The sequence below is a fragment of the Nannobrachium achirus genome (assembly GCF_963921795.1).
Source record: "Nannobrachium achirus genome assembly, chromosome: 24".
Lineage (NCBI taxonomy): Eukaryota > Metazoa > Chordata > Actinopteri > Myctophiformes > Myctophidae > Nannobrachium > Nannobrachium achirus.
The window spans coordinates 22,672,245-22,689,489 of record NC_137831.1 but is presented as its reverse complement, the minus strand read 5'-3'; the positions used below and the strand labels follow the sequence as shown (position 1 = coordinate 22,689,489).

The 17,245-nt window shown below is 42.6% G+C and overlaps 1 protein-coding gene across 1 annotated transcript; it reads right to left on the bottom strand.

The window, feature by feature from the left end:
• Window positions 1-710: 710 nt before the first annotated feature.
• LOC308280565 (receptor activity-modifying protein 1-like) lies at window positions 711-16,595 on the bottom strand. The gene is made up of 3 exons (XM_080720891.1): window positions 16,369-16,595; window positions 9,622-9,760; window positions 711-2,918 (listed from the first exon to the last, which is right to left on the bottom strand). The coding sequence occupies exons 1-3, from the start codon at window positions 16,430-16,432 to the stop codon at window positions 2,663-2,665; spliced, it is 459 nt and encodes a 152-aa protein (XP_080577017.1). The 5' UTR covers window positions 16,433-16,595; the 3' UTR covers window positions 711-2,662.
• Window positions 16,596-17,245: the final 650 nt, after the last annotated feature.

Genomic DNA, 17,245 nt, shown 5'->3' with positions numbered 1-17,245 from the left:
GTATTTAAGTTCATAAAGTTAATCTAAGAACATATAAATGCATTTGAGATTTTAAAACAAAAGAAGAAAATAAAAAGTTACTTTTTGGGATTCCAATTCAAAAATAGCAACGTGTCTGTGTGTCTCACATTTCTCACTTTTCTTACTGAGCCCCGAGGGCGAGGCGAGAGAAGAAGACTTCTTGTAACAGTTTTCATGTGGTCTCCTACCAGAGGCAGATAACAAAGACAGTGTGTTTCACGTTTCTCTGTCTGTGCGCCTCTTCCCTTCGCTGTGAACATTAAACATCGATTGACTTTTATCTGCTTGTTTGAACTCTCTTTACAAACACAAACCCATACACGGGCTGTCCACTGGAGGGTGCTGTTGCATACTGTGTGCCTGTGTGCTTGTGTTTTGACTCTTTTCAAGGTTTTGAATGTACAAATGCTATGTTCTAAGGGCAGTGAGGTGAAGGATGGAAAAAAAAATCAAGAACAATGTGTAGGTTTTCCGTGTAAATATTTATGTCATGCTGTCACACAACATCTTCTATATGTAGATACACACTCTACTGTAGATACCCCATAGCCATGAATTATAACTCCTGTAGAGAACTTTTATTTTGAAGACGTGTCTCTACAAGAGTTATAACGGCGAGCAGGGACGCCCTTGCTGACAAGTTTGAGTAAACACTTCTTTATTGGAAACATGGACTAACATATTTGGCGGGTCGGTAGAAAACAGTTTCAATGCGGTGAGTATTGCATTTGTACATGTTTGGAGCAGAAAATGGACAGAAGGGCTCTGCCTGCCAGGGCGTCCCCGCTTGCCGTTATAACTCTTGTAGAGGGAAAAACGTCTTCAAAATAAGGGTTCTCTACAGGAGTTATAATGTATGGCTAGATACCCCAGGTAGTTTCCCAACCTGGGGTCCATGCTCCCCTTGGGAACCGCCAATGATCAAAAGGAGGGCGTGAGGCCATGCCTGTGTGCGTCCTCATTCTCAATGTGATATTAGTCTAACACATCATACGTTATCTGTTATACCCTGTAACTTTAACATAGCTACTGTAACTCCCATAAGTACAATTGTCGTGAAATACAGTAATAACATTGTTGAATTAAAACATGTCTAAGAAACATGCGTGTGTGTGCGCACAGTCGCACACTCATACCTCAGCAAGAGGGGGCTCCAAGGATAAAAGTGTAGGAACCACTGGTGTAGCGTAATATACATTTTTTGGCACAATTTAATGGAAAAACATATATTATTATTAAGGCTGGGACTTTAACTGATTAATTGCGATTAATTAATTACAGAAAATTAACGCGATTAAAAAAATTAACGCATTTTAATCGCACTTAGTTTTTGCACCACATAACCTTCAGTTTCGGGCATACCGATCATAGCGATGCACCAACCAAGAAGAGACAACAAACGCAAAGGGAGAAGTAGCCAATCAGAGCGCTTTGCTTGGCCCAGTGGATGCGACATTTAGATTTAAAAAACTCACTTGTTGATTCACTAGTACAACAAAATGTGTTTTTACTTGAAAAAAAATGCTTCTCAGGTCAAATATCAATGTGCGATTAAAATGCGATTAATTGCGATTAATTAATCACAGAGCCTGTAATTAATTAGATAAAAGATTTTAATCGCATCCCAGCCCTAATTATTATATAAAACTATAACATATACTAAAATAATCCACACATCTGATTAGGCATTTAAAAAAACATCCTCTAGGAGTCCATATTCAAAATATAGCAGTCTGTCTGTACTAGAACAATGGTTGTCAAAGTGGGGTCCGTGGGCCCCCAGGGGTCCTTGAGGGGGTTCCAGAGGGCCCCCAGCTACATTATTGATAAAACCAAAAGGTCTATACCTCTGAGAGTATACAAATGGAACTAAATGTATCTTTACAGGTTGTCCGGGGACCCCCAAGGGCCTTGGGGGGGTTCCAGGGGGTCCTTTAACTTAAGGGCAATTAGGCAATACATGCTCCTTCCGACGTTGGAAAAAGGTTTCGGTTCGGACAGGCTTTCTGAACTATTTTTCAGAGAGTTTGGACATGGAGGTGTGCGAGTTCCAAGAAAACATTTTGAGACCGCCAATTTGTAGTTGTATCACCTCCATTCCCGGAGAAAGGTTTGGACGTCGGAAAGGAGCACATACTGAGTAGCCTGGGTGCCAGCCTGTTCGCTCCGTTCCGCGATTTGTTTTGTCTCTGCGCATCACAGTCCGGAAAGACCCCTACCGTATCTCCAAGGGGAGGTGGGATATAGAACTCGGTGGAATCCAACAATGGCTTCCGATTGGTATGTGGTGCGGGGAGGGACAAATACACCAGTGTGTATTGGCTGGCTGATGACGTGTAGCTACCCTAACCCTACTCTGATTTGTTGGAACAACACCCAATCAACAACGACCTCGCTACGTCACAACGGACGTTCAGAAATACGAGTCAACTGAATCATTTCCAGGCTGTGATGCGGAGAGACAAAACAAATCGTGGAACGGAGCGAACAGGCTACATACTGAGCTTCAATTATTGATATTTAGAAACCAAATGGACCCCTTACAGGTCTGTAACTCTGAGAGTGTACAAATGGGACCAAATGGACCCCTTACATGTCCGTTTGGTTCCATTAAACAGAGAACAGTTTGAGAACTACGCCGCTATAGAACTCCCTCGGTGCGTTTACTCCTCCACACCACCAGGGCAGTCACGAGCAGCGTGACCAGCACTGGCACCGCGATGAACGGGCCGAGGATGCTGATTGGCGGGTCGTGGAGCAGCCGCCCGGTCAGGGCACAGCGGTGGAAGTAGAGCCGGTGGAGGTCCATGAAGAAGTGGTCGATGATGTGATTGGGCCAGAAGCAGTCCATCCCCAGGGCCACCACGTAAGTGCAGTTGGTCAGTTCCTCATATGGCCTACAGGGGGGGGGCGACAATGAACAAAAGCATAATAATTACCATCATTACAGTTCAGGGGCCATCGCCATGCTGGCTTGTGGTGGACATTTTAGTAAAAATAAAATTTTTGCCACAGCAGGGACATGCTGGGCCCTTGATTCAGCCCGGGAAAAAGAGTTGGAGAAGCCCTCATTGCGCGCTATAGAGAGAAATCTCTCTATAGCGCTGCTGCTACTCAAAGATTTGCCATTTCAGATCATGACAAGTGACAAGCCAGTGGGCCAATTACTGTACATGAGTTATATTTCGTCGTTGTCGGGTGGAAACCTTGTATGTCCAAAACCGTTTGTTTTGTATTTATCATTTTAAAAATGATTTAAACTAGTGAAAACAGCCGATCTACAAGTTGTGTGCTTGTAGATCTGCTGTTTTCACTACTTTTGTGCAACGGCCTTGTATGATGAAGCAGGGCTTTGCTTTGTGAAAAAATGTATACATTTGAAACTTACGAGGTTTCTGCCCGACAGTAACGATTTACTTTGTTGGCCGCCCAGCCCCCAAAATGGAACGAAGGCCGACATTTTATTTAATTTTTTTTCCTAATGGCCGGCCTCAACAGGCCGGGAATGAACCGGCCGTTCGGGAGTTGTCCCGCTTTTCCAAATGGCCAGCACATCCCTGTGCCACAGACATACAAAATGAGCGAATAATAATACCAGAAACACATAAAGAGCTAGCCCCGAATGACCATAACAGGTCTGTAACTCTGAGAGTGTGCAAATGGAACCAAATGGACCCACAGGATACATTTGAATACATACAAAATATTAACATTAAAAGCTGAAGCCTGGAGATATGAGGTTTTTGCCTGACCGACAGCAACCATATGAAATGTGAATGTGCTTTACAAAAGATATTGACAACAGCAAAAAATTATATTACTAGTAAATACACTGGTGAAATAGTGTTGATTTCGTCGACTAAAACTATGACCAAATATCTTCGAAAACTAAGAACTAAATAAAACTAAGCTATGATGACAAAAACTAAGACTAAATATATTGACAATTTCGTCAACAAATAAAAACTAGACTAAAACGTTAGGGAGGGACTAGTGGAGAACATCCAGTAGAACTAAAAGACAAGTAATTTTATGTTTGGTTACGCTCGGGTGTTGCGCTTTGAAAATAGCAGATCTACAAGCTCACAACACGTCACAGCTTGTAGATCAGCTATTTTCAACTTGCAACGAATTGTAAAATCAGCAATTAATATGCCACCAAGGCCTACCAAAATACATTTTAGTAAACAATATTAAAACTCACTTACTGCCAAAAATAACTCTGTCTATGTAGCTCCCTGCCAGGCCGATAAACCTGAGAATTTAATAAGCTTTAATTAAAAAGAAAAAATGTTATCGCCCCCGGAACTAAAAAAAGCAGAACTAAACCTCTCGGAACAGTTTCTTCACGGACCCATTTGATCGCTGCACTATTACCATGGCAACCGGAAGCAGATTTCGTCCTTCCGAGCCATGGGATGGTTCACACACTGGTTATACAACACAGTAGCCAGTTCCTGAACAGATTGTCCAGTTTTTCACAGTTTTGTTTTTGTTTTGAAGCTGTGGACAACGTAAACGCGCACAATGCATGGTTGGGGTCCGATCGTGCACGATGGATACTCTCGCGCCCACGTTGAAAGGTAAGAGAAGACAGGCAGTGAGCTACATAGGGATTTTCTCGGGACTATCGGGGGTTGCGATCAATGAGTTAACTGTAGATTTAGTCGACTAAAATCGTATGATATTTAGTTGACTAAATTCAGAAGACTAAAACGTGACTAAAACTAAATCAAACTTTGCTGTCAAAATCAACACTGTGGTGACGACTGACAATGCAGTTTAGTGGATAAAATTTAGAATCACTTCAGAAGGGATTATAAAATCAAGTTGACTCGTTTTATAAAACATTACTCAAGTCATTTGTGCGACCGCCTCTCACAGTGTGCTGAGATGCATTGTGAGCTTGCAGGACAGCTATTGTGGGGGCAAAAACATTTGGTGTAGAGAGAAAAATATGGTCCAAGTACATAATAGAGTGATTAACTCTCTGACTCAAAGGAATAGAAACGAGAGGGTCAGATTTCTCCTTTGGAGATGACCAATGCTATTTTAAAACCAGTAAAGATCTAATCTGTGACCCTTTAGTTGGAACTCACAAAGCAGCACTATCTGCCCTTGTAAGGTGCTCTCTTTCACCATGACTGTGGTCTTGCAAACCTTTGTAATATACTTGCTCCAGGCAATTCCATATGTACACTATATAGGCATTCTGAGGCCGCATTCACACTAAAGAGTGATATATCCTCTCCGTGTCCTTTGAGAATGAGGGCGGGAGGGTGTCGTCCAATTCATTCTCTATGGAAGTCACATGGTTTCATGTCTCTTCCAAGCCTCTTGGCTTGAATCTTCTTGTCTCTTGGTCAAGAGGCTTGGAAGGGACATGAAACCATGTGACTTCCATAGAGAATGAATTGGACGACACCCCCCCCCCCCCCCCCCCTCATCCTCAAAGGACACGAAGAGGATACACTGTATGACTGTTTGTAGGAAGCCTGAGAGTTCAGACTGAGAGCCAGTGGTGGAAAGTAACTAGCCATCGTCAAAGAAAAGGGAAAAACAGCGCCCTCTCTGTTTTGTTCCTTTTCATTTGACTCTGGCAGGATGAGAAAAAGGGGCGGTGATGTGGAGGAATTCCCCGGTCTGGGAGAATCTCCGTGCTCTTCTTCCGGTTGGGGAGCTTGTTTTGATTCTCACTATAGCAACAGTTCTCCCACGGAACGGAATACAACATGGATTGCTACTGCTGACAAGGAGCGCGTGTATTTATTCTGCATCTAGCTTAAAGTACCAAAAGTAGAAAGTACCCATTGTGCAGAATATACCATTTCAAGTTTTCAAAAGTATAAAAATCTTTTGAAAATACCTATATATATATATATATATATATATAGATATATATATATATACCTAACCCTAAACCTCTATGGAAGTGCCGCTACTCAGACGATTATATTAGAAGTCAATGTCGGAATGGCAGCATGTCTGAATGGAGAGCGGCCCCCGTACTCCTCCCACGGACAAGGTCTCTCACAGTTTTGCCTTTTAAGTGTCCTTTCTGAGAGCGGACCACAGCCTCCACAGGGACATGTGGTGGGGGGCTGCTGGTAGTAGTGGGGACTGGAAGGGGGGAATACATAAATACAAAAAGTCAAAGAAGCAGCTAGAATTACCGGCAGGCTTAACGCAGCTAAATATAACCGTTAGGTGGAAGGGGGCAGGAGAAATGGAGACGCATACCAACAAGGCTGCAGATACTTGGGATGGTCGACGTGTACAGCTGCATATCGTCGTTGTCGGATGGAAAACTCGTATCTCCCAAGTTTCAAATGTGTATGTTTTTTCGCAAAGTAAAGCCCTGCTTCAGTATACAAGGCCGTCGCACAAAAGTAGTGAAAACAGCCGATCTACCGCGAAGCGTTGTGTGCTTGTAGATCGTCTGTTTTCACTAGTTTAAATCATTTTTAAAAGGGGACTGCCCATAAGTCCGAAGGTTCATTAGTCCGAAGGTTCATTAGTCAGAATTTAGTTAGGGTTACTGAGGTTAGGGTTAGAGTTAGGCATAGTATTCTTAACACATTCGGACTAATGAACCTTCGGACTAATGAACCTTCGGACTAATGAACCTTCGGACCAATGCCATGGCACCTTTTAAAATGATAAATGCAAAACAAACGGTTTTGGACATACAAGGTTTTCACCCGACAACGACGATATGGGGGCTGTCACTCTATCACTCCATTGGTTGGATGAGATGCATGACAAGATGACGTTTTTTGATGTTTTGTGTTTGTTTAGTTTTTGACAGACAAACAGGGTTTTTGGTTTCTAAAAACAAACATACAGGAGGTGGGGGTATTTTCATAACCACTTTAAGCTCTATACTATGTCGTAGCTCACAAAGCGTTATGAGTGACATGTTGTGAGCTTGTCTGTCTACTATAAATGACAGGAAACAACCACGTCTTGTGCACACGTGATCAGCTCAGAGACAGGTGCGTAGGTTCAGACGTATAGAATCAAATAAATGACCCGCACACCGTCAACACGTCTGCACAACAAGATCAACTTTATTTAGGCAACGTTCCGGTCAATAAACCTTTGACCTTAGAGATGCCTGAAGAAGGTCTATTGACCGAAACGTTTCTTAAATAAAGTTGTTCCTATTGTGCAAGTCTAGACAGTGTGTGGGTCATGCTGCTATGACCCACACACCGTGGCAGTGGCTCAGGGGTAGAGTGGCCGCTTGGTAACCGAAAGCTCCCAGTTCGATCCCGGGCTCCTCCAGAGTTACTGTCGAAGTGTCCTTGAGTAAGACTCTGAACCCCTAGTTGCTCCTGATGAGCTGGTTGGTACCTTGCATGGTTTCCTCCACCATCCGTGTGTGTGAACGGGTGAATGTAATGCACAATCTCTGTAAAGCACCTTAGATAAAGGCACTATATAAATGCACCATTTACCATTTTACTATAAATAACAACATTTAAACAATCCTTTTAGGCAAAGTGTTTTGACTGTACTGTTTTGCATTTCTGTTTAATAAAATATTCAGTCAACCAAACATTTAGATGTTTCTTTTTGCCCAAAATGGGGCTGCCAGGGTCAAATTGTTTCATGTGCATTTTCTTTTTTATTAAATTGTTAAATTGTGACTAAATATAAATATCAAACATATCAAGTCTACATTTCCCCAAAGAAAATGCATGTATTTAATTCAGTCTGATCAGAAACAAGGATAAAATATATCCCCCACCGGCATGCCTGGAATATGGTCATTTTAGGGGCAAGGCCACTTGGCCTTTGGTGTTGTCCATTTTCTGAGGGCATAAAGGCCAAATGCCAGGGCAGGAAGGCCATCAAATAAAACAAGATTGAAATAATTTCTTGAATTTAAGGTTTAGGGATGATAACCTAATCTGCAGTGAAATAGATAAATGATGGTATTTACAATCTGATCCATGCTCTGCCCTGCACCAATCAAAGTCACTGGATTGGTTTAAAGATGGGGATCGGGGGAGTTAAGATTTCAGAATCTCAACAAAAGACACTGGTGTCTACATGACAAGAAAGAGACACCAGTGTCTACTGTCTACATATTGACAAGAAAGAGACAGAGGAGAAAGTGGTATAGTCAGCTGGGGCATTAAGGCCACTGTGGCCTCAGGTCATGCTATTGTTTTAGGGGCACAAGGCCAAACTGAGGGGCAACGGCGGCCATGGCCTCCATGAAATTCCTGCCCTGCCCACCGGCCATAAAGATGAATGACGAGGGATATTAAAAACAGAAAAATGGCTTCCCCCCCCCTGTAAATCCAACCCAGACATGAACACCGTTAGGAAGTAGTAGGCTGTTTCCAACGATGAGGATCTTTTTTTGTGTGAGAAGCACAGGAGGAGAATGTGAGGATGTTCAACAGCCCAGCCATCCCATCAGTGTTTCTGGTTGCCACAATGTACCAAGGAAGAAAGCAACAGCACTGGATTGGAAATGTCATGTTCATGTCATTCATAGGTGTCAACGCATGCACAAGGCCAGACACACACTTTGAAGCACGCACGCACGCACGCACGCACGCACGCACGCACGCACGCACGCACGCACGCACGCACACACACACACACACACACACACACACACACACACACACACACACACACACACACACACACACACACACTCCAAAACCATATACTGAAGCAAAGATTTTGTTTTAGTAGCGCACCATCTCTTTTTCTCTCTTTCCTCTGAGGTCTTTCTCTCAATCTGTCTCCATGTCTTTCCCTTTCTCTCTCTCTCTTTCCTTTGTTCTTTTCTCTCTGTCTCTCTGTTTTATTGCAGTGGAAACAGAATAGACAACCATACCATAATAAGCTACAAGTCATTGTTCAGTGTTTCTCAAATATGTTCACGTCGAGGACTGCCAAATTGCGGACATGCGATCCAGTGACCATTGACCAATGCTGTCTCTTGTTTGTCTTCCAGCCTGTAACTGCAACCTGTGTTGTGCTCTTGACCCCAGTGTGTTTTTGACGGCCTGCCCTACTCCCCTTCCCTGAAGTTTGGCCTGTTTCGCTGGATTACTGCATGGCCCTTGCCTGCCTTGTTTGCTTGCCTTTCTGACCTCCTTTGACCTTTATTCTGTGTTCGGGATATTTCTATGCAAAGACGGCCTTTGCTTCATTCGTCCTATTCTATTCTGCAATTGAGTCCTTTTTGAACCCCTGACACATTCGACTGGTCTGCACCTTTTCTATTGCAGGGGTGATGGACGTTTCAACTTTCGTCCTCCTCAGAGTCAGACTGACTGTTTGACTTGGGTAGTCTCTCCTGAAGTGCCCAGGTATTACAATATCTTCTCTGATGCAAGTTGTCCTTGATGAGCGAGCCCTTCTACCTTCTGCTGGAGCGCACAGGACTTCTCTTTAGCAATAGATTAGTTTGTGTTTTAATCTCTCCAAATGTAAACAAGATTACTTAGTTTCTCTATATTCAAGTTCATGAACTTCTCCGCATTTACTTTGCTTTCTTTCTTTCTTAATTCATTTATTCACTCATTTAACTCAGTCACACTTTTGTATATGTATAGTAAGTTAACTCACTTCAGGGTGTCCGGCCAGCTGCACCACAGGCCTTGGTCCAAAGTGCCCATGTCTTTCGTGAACGTTGGAAGGCAGTACTCATTGATCATCCTCTCATAAAGACCAATGTGGCAGCCAGACCCCAACGGAAGAACATGGACTAGAGGGGATGAAAGAGAAAAACAACATTAATTTAAAAGCATCCGAAAAACCAGAGAGCACAAACACAAAGAAACAAATAAACAAAGGGAGCAATAAATAATCCTTTTGTTTTTCATTTGTGTAGGTGGACACACACCTACACACAGGAGTCTGCACTCTCTTGCTAACACTGGAATCTCTAGAGAGTAGAGACCACCAGTATCGTAATTGCCGACCCCTCCCATGTCCTGTATTCAGAATATGAACCGCTACCCTCTGGCAGACGTTACATTGTCCTATATCCGTTATTATATAATATTCCCATATCCGTTACTCTGTTAACTCTCAAATACCTGGAACGCGCCAGAGTCGCGTTAGATTTTAACCACTTTAACCACTATTGTATGCTTTAACCTTAGAAAAATAGCAGATATACAAGCTCACAGCGCGGCACCGAGTGCCGCGCTGCGAGCTTGTAGATCTGCTATTTTTGAAAAATCGTGAAAATGTGTGCAAGTCTATGAATATCTTTGACCCGATCTTTGACCCGACTTCTAAATCCTTCCTCTAAATCAGTGGTTCTCAAACTTTTTCATGTCAAGGACCCCCAAAATTACAGGTATTTAGCCACGGACCCCCATCTCAAAATATGTTGTTCCAGGGACCCCCCAGAAGCAAATATTTGATTTACAAATGTTCGCTTTTAAATGGATATATTCAAATACTTGCAAAGAAATATCATGATTTTTCAAAAATAGCAGATCTACAAGCTCGCAGCGCGGCACTCGGTGCCGCGCTGTGGGCTTGTATATCTGCTATTTTTCAATTGTTAAAGCGGTCAATAACCCTAGGCCTAAATGGGTTAAACTCAGGACGTTAGCAGGGTGTGGTGACTCTATAATGTAGTGTAATTTAATGTAATGTAATGTATGCACTTGAACTGTATGGCAGCACTTGTGTGTTTTGCACTATTCTTTTTAGTTGTCTTTCTGTTTGTCTTGTATGTTATGTAGCAGCCTGCAAGTCCAAGACAAATTTCCCTCGGGACAGAATTAAATAATCTTGAATCTTGAAACCCAGTGTCCCCATACTGGGGAAAACATTGGGCAAAAATAGCAGATCTACAAGAGATTTGCAGAGATTTGGTTTTGAGTGAAAAAAGGAGTGCACCTATTAACGCTCTGGGGAATGCTACTGTATGTTTTTTCACTCTCCGAGCATCTCAAGGCTAAGCATTTGTCTAACGTTTTGCCTCTGCAGCAAACCTTTCTTAAAGGGCTATTTCAAAAGCGAGGAGTGAGTGAGGAAATTACTTATATTGACTTGTATAACCTTGTCGCTCACCAATAGGCTAATATCAGATTTTCAATAGAAAAATATGATTCACCAGCAACACTGTAAAAGTAGAGTTCATAGGGTAAAAGACTGCATGAACGTGTGAAAGATAGGAAAGAAATGCCTTATGGAATTGATGATTATGTGCTGATTGATAGCATGGATGTTGGGTGCTCTTCTTGCGCCGGGTGATGCCCTGCGCCTACTTTGTTGCTACATCTGCCCTCCCTGTAACGTATGCTGTTACAGCTTGGCATTAAACACATTAGTTCCTGCCAAGCTCGACAGTCGGCACAAAGCTCAGAGAGCTAGGCCTTCACCTGAACATGAGCGTGAGTGACTGGATAGTGGACTTCCAACATCACAATCAAATCCTCTGACCCAATGGCTCCAAAACACTGGGTCGCGGTCCATTTGTGAGTCGCGGACACCTTTTTATGGGTCCCTTAATTTTTTGTTTCCTACATTTTGTCAATAGAGGCCAGAGGGTATGCACATGCATAAAGTTAATGGCAAATTGAGTGGCAAAGTGAGTGGCAAAGTGAGTTTAACGTTGTTTAACGTAGTTTAATGCAATCAGATAGGACTTTTCTGTTTGGATGTATGGGCTGTCAAGGCACAGAAAGTATTTTTTTGACACTCATTAGGCGTTCCTGACTTCCTGCATAACCTCCAGGTATGATGATGATGTCACACATACCCTCTATACATGAAAACAAAAAAAAACATTCCCCCAAAAGCTACATTCATGAATACAAAATATATAAAGAAGTAATCGAATTAATAAATAAATGAAAAATCTAAGAAATTCCATAAATTAGAAAACAACAAATGTTTAAGAAGTATAGTGAAAATAGCCGATCTACAAGCTCACAACGCGGCACGAAGCGACGTGTTGTGCGCTTGTAGATCTGCAGTTTTCACTAGTTTGAGTCCCGGGCAAACACTGCTCTGACCCTCAACAACACAGGAGCCCATCTGGGCTGTGTGCTGAGTCCTCCTCTCCTCTCTACGGCATTGGCCACGCGCAGCTCCAGTGTCATCATCACGTATGCTGACGACATGACAGTGATGGGACAGTGATGGGCCGGCATGACGTGAGAGGGATGAGGTCAGATCACTGACACTCTGGTGTCGGGAGAACAACCTGCTATTTTAACCACACACCTATGGTAGTATATACCAGTAAGACTCCCTAATCGGGAGATAAGCGACCGTTGGTCGCTTATCTCCACAAATATCACAACCTCCACCTCTCACGTCATACGGGCAGCCATAGTTACACCTGGAATGTTGAATCTCCATATATGGAGATAACCTACGCATCACACAAAGTCTGACCTCACCAGCCCATACTTGGGCATGGACGACTTATATCTCCATATACGGAGATGGCCATATATGGAGATACGATGACATCACAGAGTCCACAGCTGATGATGTGGCGTGATGTCATACAATACACATGCCAAACTTTGCACACACACTCCTTGCTTGCCAATCCACAACCTCCACCTCTCACGTCATACGGGCAGCCATAGTTACACCTGGAATGTTGAATCTCCATATATGGAGATAACCTACGCATCACACAAAGTCTGACCTCACCAGCCCATACTTGGGCATGGACGACTTATATCTCCATATACGGAGATGGCCATATATGGAGATACGATGACATCACAGAGTCCACAGCTGATGATGTGGCGTGATGTCATACAATACACAAACAAGCCCTATATAAAGGGGCAATTCTCACCAGGGAAGAGAGCATTCCCCACTAGCTGAGTATCTTAAGATGGTTGGATGTGATGATAAGCTATAAGCTTAGTTGATCCTGGCGATAAGGTCTGAGTCGAGGAATGCTCTCTTCCCTGGTGAGAATTGCCCCTTTATATAGGGCTTGTTTGTGTATTGTATGACATCACGCCACATCATCAGCTGTGCACTCTGTGATGTCGCCACATCATCAGCTGTGGACTCTGTGATGTCATCGTATCTATGAGTTGGGGAAAAGTGTGACGTGTGACCGACGGACGGACGGACGGACGGACGGACGGACGGACGGACGGACGGTGGAGGTTTTGGTAGTAAACTGCTCCCTGACGGTCGCAATCATGCACCTTATGTATACACTTCACACTTTCTGTACATGTGTTTTATATTTGTTGATTATATGTATTTTTGTGTTATTTTTATGCTATCTTTTTTTTGTGAGGGTACCTACCCTAACTCCACACAGAAAGGCGGAGGAGAGAACTTGAAATGGGACATTCTGCATAATGAGTGCTTTTATGTGCCCGGGGGTGTGCACAGTATATGTGTCCCTTTCATGCCCATACATTATTATGGAGATTAGTGACCGACCGATAGACTTTTTTGTGATCCGATACGATACCGATTCTAGAGAGGGGAGCCATCACCGATACCGATACGATACCGATATATACATATATATAAAACAGGCCTTTTAGTCTTTATTAAAGAGCCACAGACCTCCAATCTGCTGTGCTCTAACTGGACTGGAGTCTCATTTCTCTCCTAAAGCCCTTGAATATGTTGGAATATGATTAAGGATTACTGTGATTATCACATTTCACATCGCACAAACCATACTTGTAACTTTCACTAGCCCCTAAAAAAGTTATATCGGTCGCATATCGGTTATATCGGTCATATCGGTCGCATATCGGTTATATCGGTCATATCGGTCGCATATCGGTGCATATGGTCGCATATGGTCGCATATCGGTGCATACCGATATGGCCAAAAAGGTCATATCGGTGGCCGATATATCGGTCGGTCACTAATGGAGATTTCTTATCTGTCTAGCTCTCTTTTATGCCCATATATGGTGTTCCGTGTCCAGGCCAGTCTGTGATGTCATCTCCAAATTTGGGTATTGGTGGCAGTGATGTCAGTCATCTCCAAAGTTGGTCACTTGTTTCATCATGTCAGACAGACATTATTTGGGCATTGTTTAAATTTGTCACTCTGACATCATGCTCTGACATCACTGTGATGTCAGGGGAACCACTCTTAACATAATGGGTTTGTCGCTCTGACATCACGCTCTGGCTTCACTGTGATGTCACACTAACATAATCCCTTTCATGCCCATATATGGAGTTCCCTGATGCCATCAATATTAAGCCCATATCAGGACTTCATATGGGAATGCCCATATACGGAGGCCACATCGGCCACATACTACACTAACGGCTGGTTCTATACACAGGGATCTCCATCATGTATGGGCATAAAGGGTACAGTATGATGTCAGATGTCATAGACATCATAAGACTTTCACATAACAAATAACTGAGTAAGCACGTTTGGGCTCTCACAGCATATCTCCATATACAGTGCATGGATCTCCATATATGGGTACCAGGGGTCTCCATATATGGGTACCAGGGGTACCTGGTACCAGGGGTAACTGGTCCGATATACCGTACATCACTGGCCAGATGGCCAAGAATTGGCGCGACCTTGCCCTTTAGGGCGAGGTCACATCGCATGTCGCATCGTCATATAATTGGTCCTACTGTTCACGATAAAATTGCAAAAAAGAAATTCTTCTCAGTCTGCGTCTCTTAGGAGGCTGTAGGCAGTTCAAAAACCTGTCTACCAGTGACATCATCGTTAGGAAGATATATTTTTTTAAACAAACAATTAAATAGAACTAGAAATACTGTTCCTACGAAACAGTGTGGGCTCGCATGTATCACCATGTATGGGCACAAAGATCTACCCTTTGGCTGCACCTCATTGGCTAAGGCTAATTTTGAGGAGACTTGACTAATAGATTATGTCATTTTGAGGAGAACTTGACTGATAGATTAAGTCATTTTGAGGAGAACTTGACTGAGATAAATAATGAAGATAACATACATGTGCTCGCTTTCAGCGAGCCCACAATTCCCCATCGATGGTGTCACTGGTAGATGGGTTTCTGAACTGCCCACAGCCCTCCTATGAGACACAGAATGAGACACAGAAAAACATTGTGCTATTTATTTATCATGAACATTATAGTGAGGGCCAATGATATGGAGATAGGTTGAAAAGTGGTGAAGTCGTCCTTTAAATAAACCATTTGTCGTTATATGAGAACCACAGATGATGAACATCACATGGAAACATGCTCATGAATGTACCATCATCCATCATGTGCTGCCTTACGTGCCTTGCTTTCAGGGCCAGAGATGAAAGTCATGCAGTGACATGCAATTATGTCATTCCGTATCCATCTTTATGGATTATGACAAAATATGACAAGACCCACTTATGGATATCCATGTTTATCCATAGCTGTAGCTCATCATGCAAGGGAACCTCATTTAAACAGGATGGATTTAGGCGTATTTAGTGATGGTGGATTTTAAAATGGCTAACTGAGACACTAAACCACGCTTTGCAATGATCCATGTCATCTATATTCCATGCAGGGATCAACTTGGAATATGTCGTTTTATTGAAGGCATTCATTGATTTCATTCAATCATTCATTCAGAACTTATCATACTAAAACCAGAAAATAATTCTAATTCTTCTAACAATATTGCGCACTTGGGTTTAGATTGGCCCTACATTAGGACTGTGGTTCTCTCAAAGTGTGACCCTGGGAGTGGGACCCCATGGGTCCTTGAGGGGGTTCCAGTAAAATATAGCATAAACATCAGTTTAACCATTTTAAACTTGCACATCAGCTATTTTTTTCCTTTTTTTTTTTACTTGTTTTGTACTTGTATTCAAAAACAGACAATTACAAGCCCACAAGCTTTGGAAATGCATGCGTTTTGAGTTTGTAGATCTGCTATTTGTGGAAAAAGAAATCTCAAAAAATGTCTGAAAGAAAATCAAATTATTTTAATCAATTTATTTTATTTTATAATAATAATTCACAAATCTTCTCTTTTGGGGGTCCCTGGTTGCCAGCATAATGCCTCTCTGCAGTCAGAGAAGAGAAGTGATGAAGAGGATAGAGACCAAGAAATGAACTTGTTGGTTAATAATTGTGGACGTTCACGATCATTTATGATTCGAATTTGTTCGTTGATTGATAACTCATGTTACACTGTGGCTTCTCTGCTACCGTGCGCACAAGCCCGCGCGAAATTGCCCCTGGCAGGTTTGATTTGTATTACTGTAAAAGTATTCATTTCCATATCTATCAATGGGCATTTCATTTCATATAGCCTGTGGCCAACAACATGGTGAACTAATTTGACATTTTTACCGCTGAATACAATTTAAATAATTCATTGTAAAAGTAAAGACTCACTTACCCGCAACAAACAAAACAAGCCCCACTTTCACGAGCGACGCGCACTCCAAAGCCATCACGGCCATCAAACTGGACAACTTTTACGCGTACAGGCTGCAGTGCTCCGGTTAAGCTGCTATTCCAGGCTCATATTCTTCCACTCGGACCATATAATATCACTATAATAAAAGAAAGGATCATATAAAAGCCCCGCAGACAGTGGAACTCATATGTGGTCCAGTGGCATGCTGGCTGGGACGGGGATCAAGGCGAGTGACATCCGAGCGCTCTGCGTAAAGCCCTGCCATGAACTTCATTTCCACAGCCCGTGTTGCCATGTCTGCTTATTACAAGGGACTTCGGCCATGTTTTTCTGTAAAGTTGCTTGTAAATATTGGTAGTTTGTTTGCAGTGGTGGAAAAAGTACTCAATGTTTGCAATGTAGAAAATACTCTGTTAAAAGAGTCGACATGTAGGCCTACTTGAGTAAAACAAAAGTACAAAAGTATTGGCATCAAAATGTAGGCTACCAAAAGTAAAAGTAGGCTACTCTTGAATGTCCCATTTCACAATTTTTCATATCTATAAAATGTATAGGCCTAAATCTGTTGAAAATTACAGATCTACAAGCTCACAATGCGTCACATCGCGACACATTGTGAGCTTGTAAATCGGCTATTTTCAAATACTCAGAATTGTAATACTCATGGGCTTGTTTGTTCCTAGTGTTGTTCAAACCTGTGCTTCTCAAACATTTTCATGTCAAGGACCCCCAAATTAATGTAAATGTCCACATATCCCCATCTGAAAACATGTTGTGCCAGGCAGGGACCCCCGTACTAGATTTGTGATTCTCCCTTTTCTTTAATTAGAAAATAGCATATCTACAAGCTCAAAAC

What these genes read in the sequence shown, in the direction of transcription:
- LOC308280565 (XM_080720891.1), bottom strand. Translation starts at nt 16,432, where the DNA reads ATGGCCGTGATGGCTTTGGAGTGCGCGTCGCTCGTGAAAGTGGGGCTT. An exon ending in GCTTGTTTTGTTTGTTGCGG is followed by an intron (nt 9,761 to 16,368) that starts GTAAGTGAGTCT and finishes CATCCCCTCTAG; the next exon opens with TCCATGTTCTTCCGTTGGGG. An exon ending in AGCTGGCCGGACACCCTGAA is followed by an intron (nt 2,919 to 9,621) that starts GTGAGTTAACTT and finishes CCCCCCCTGTAG; the next exon opens with GCCATATGAGGAACTGACCA.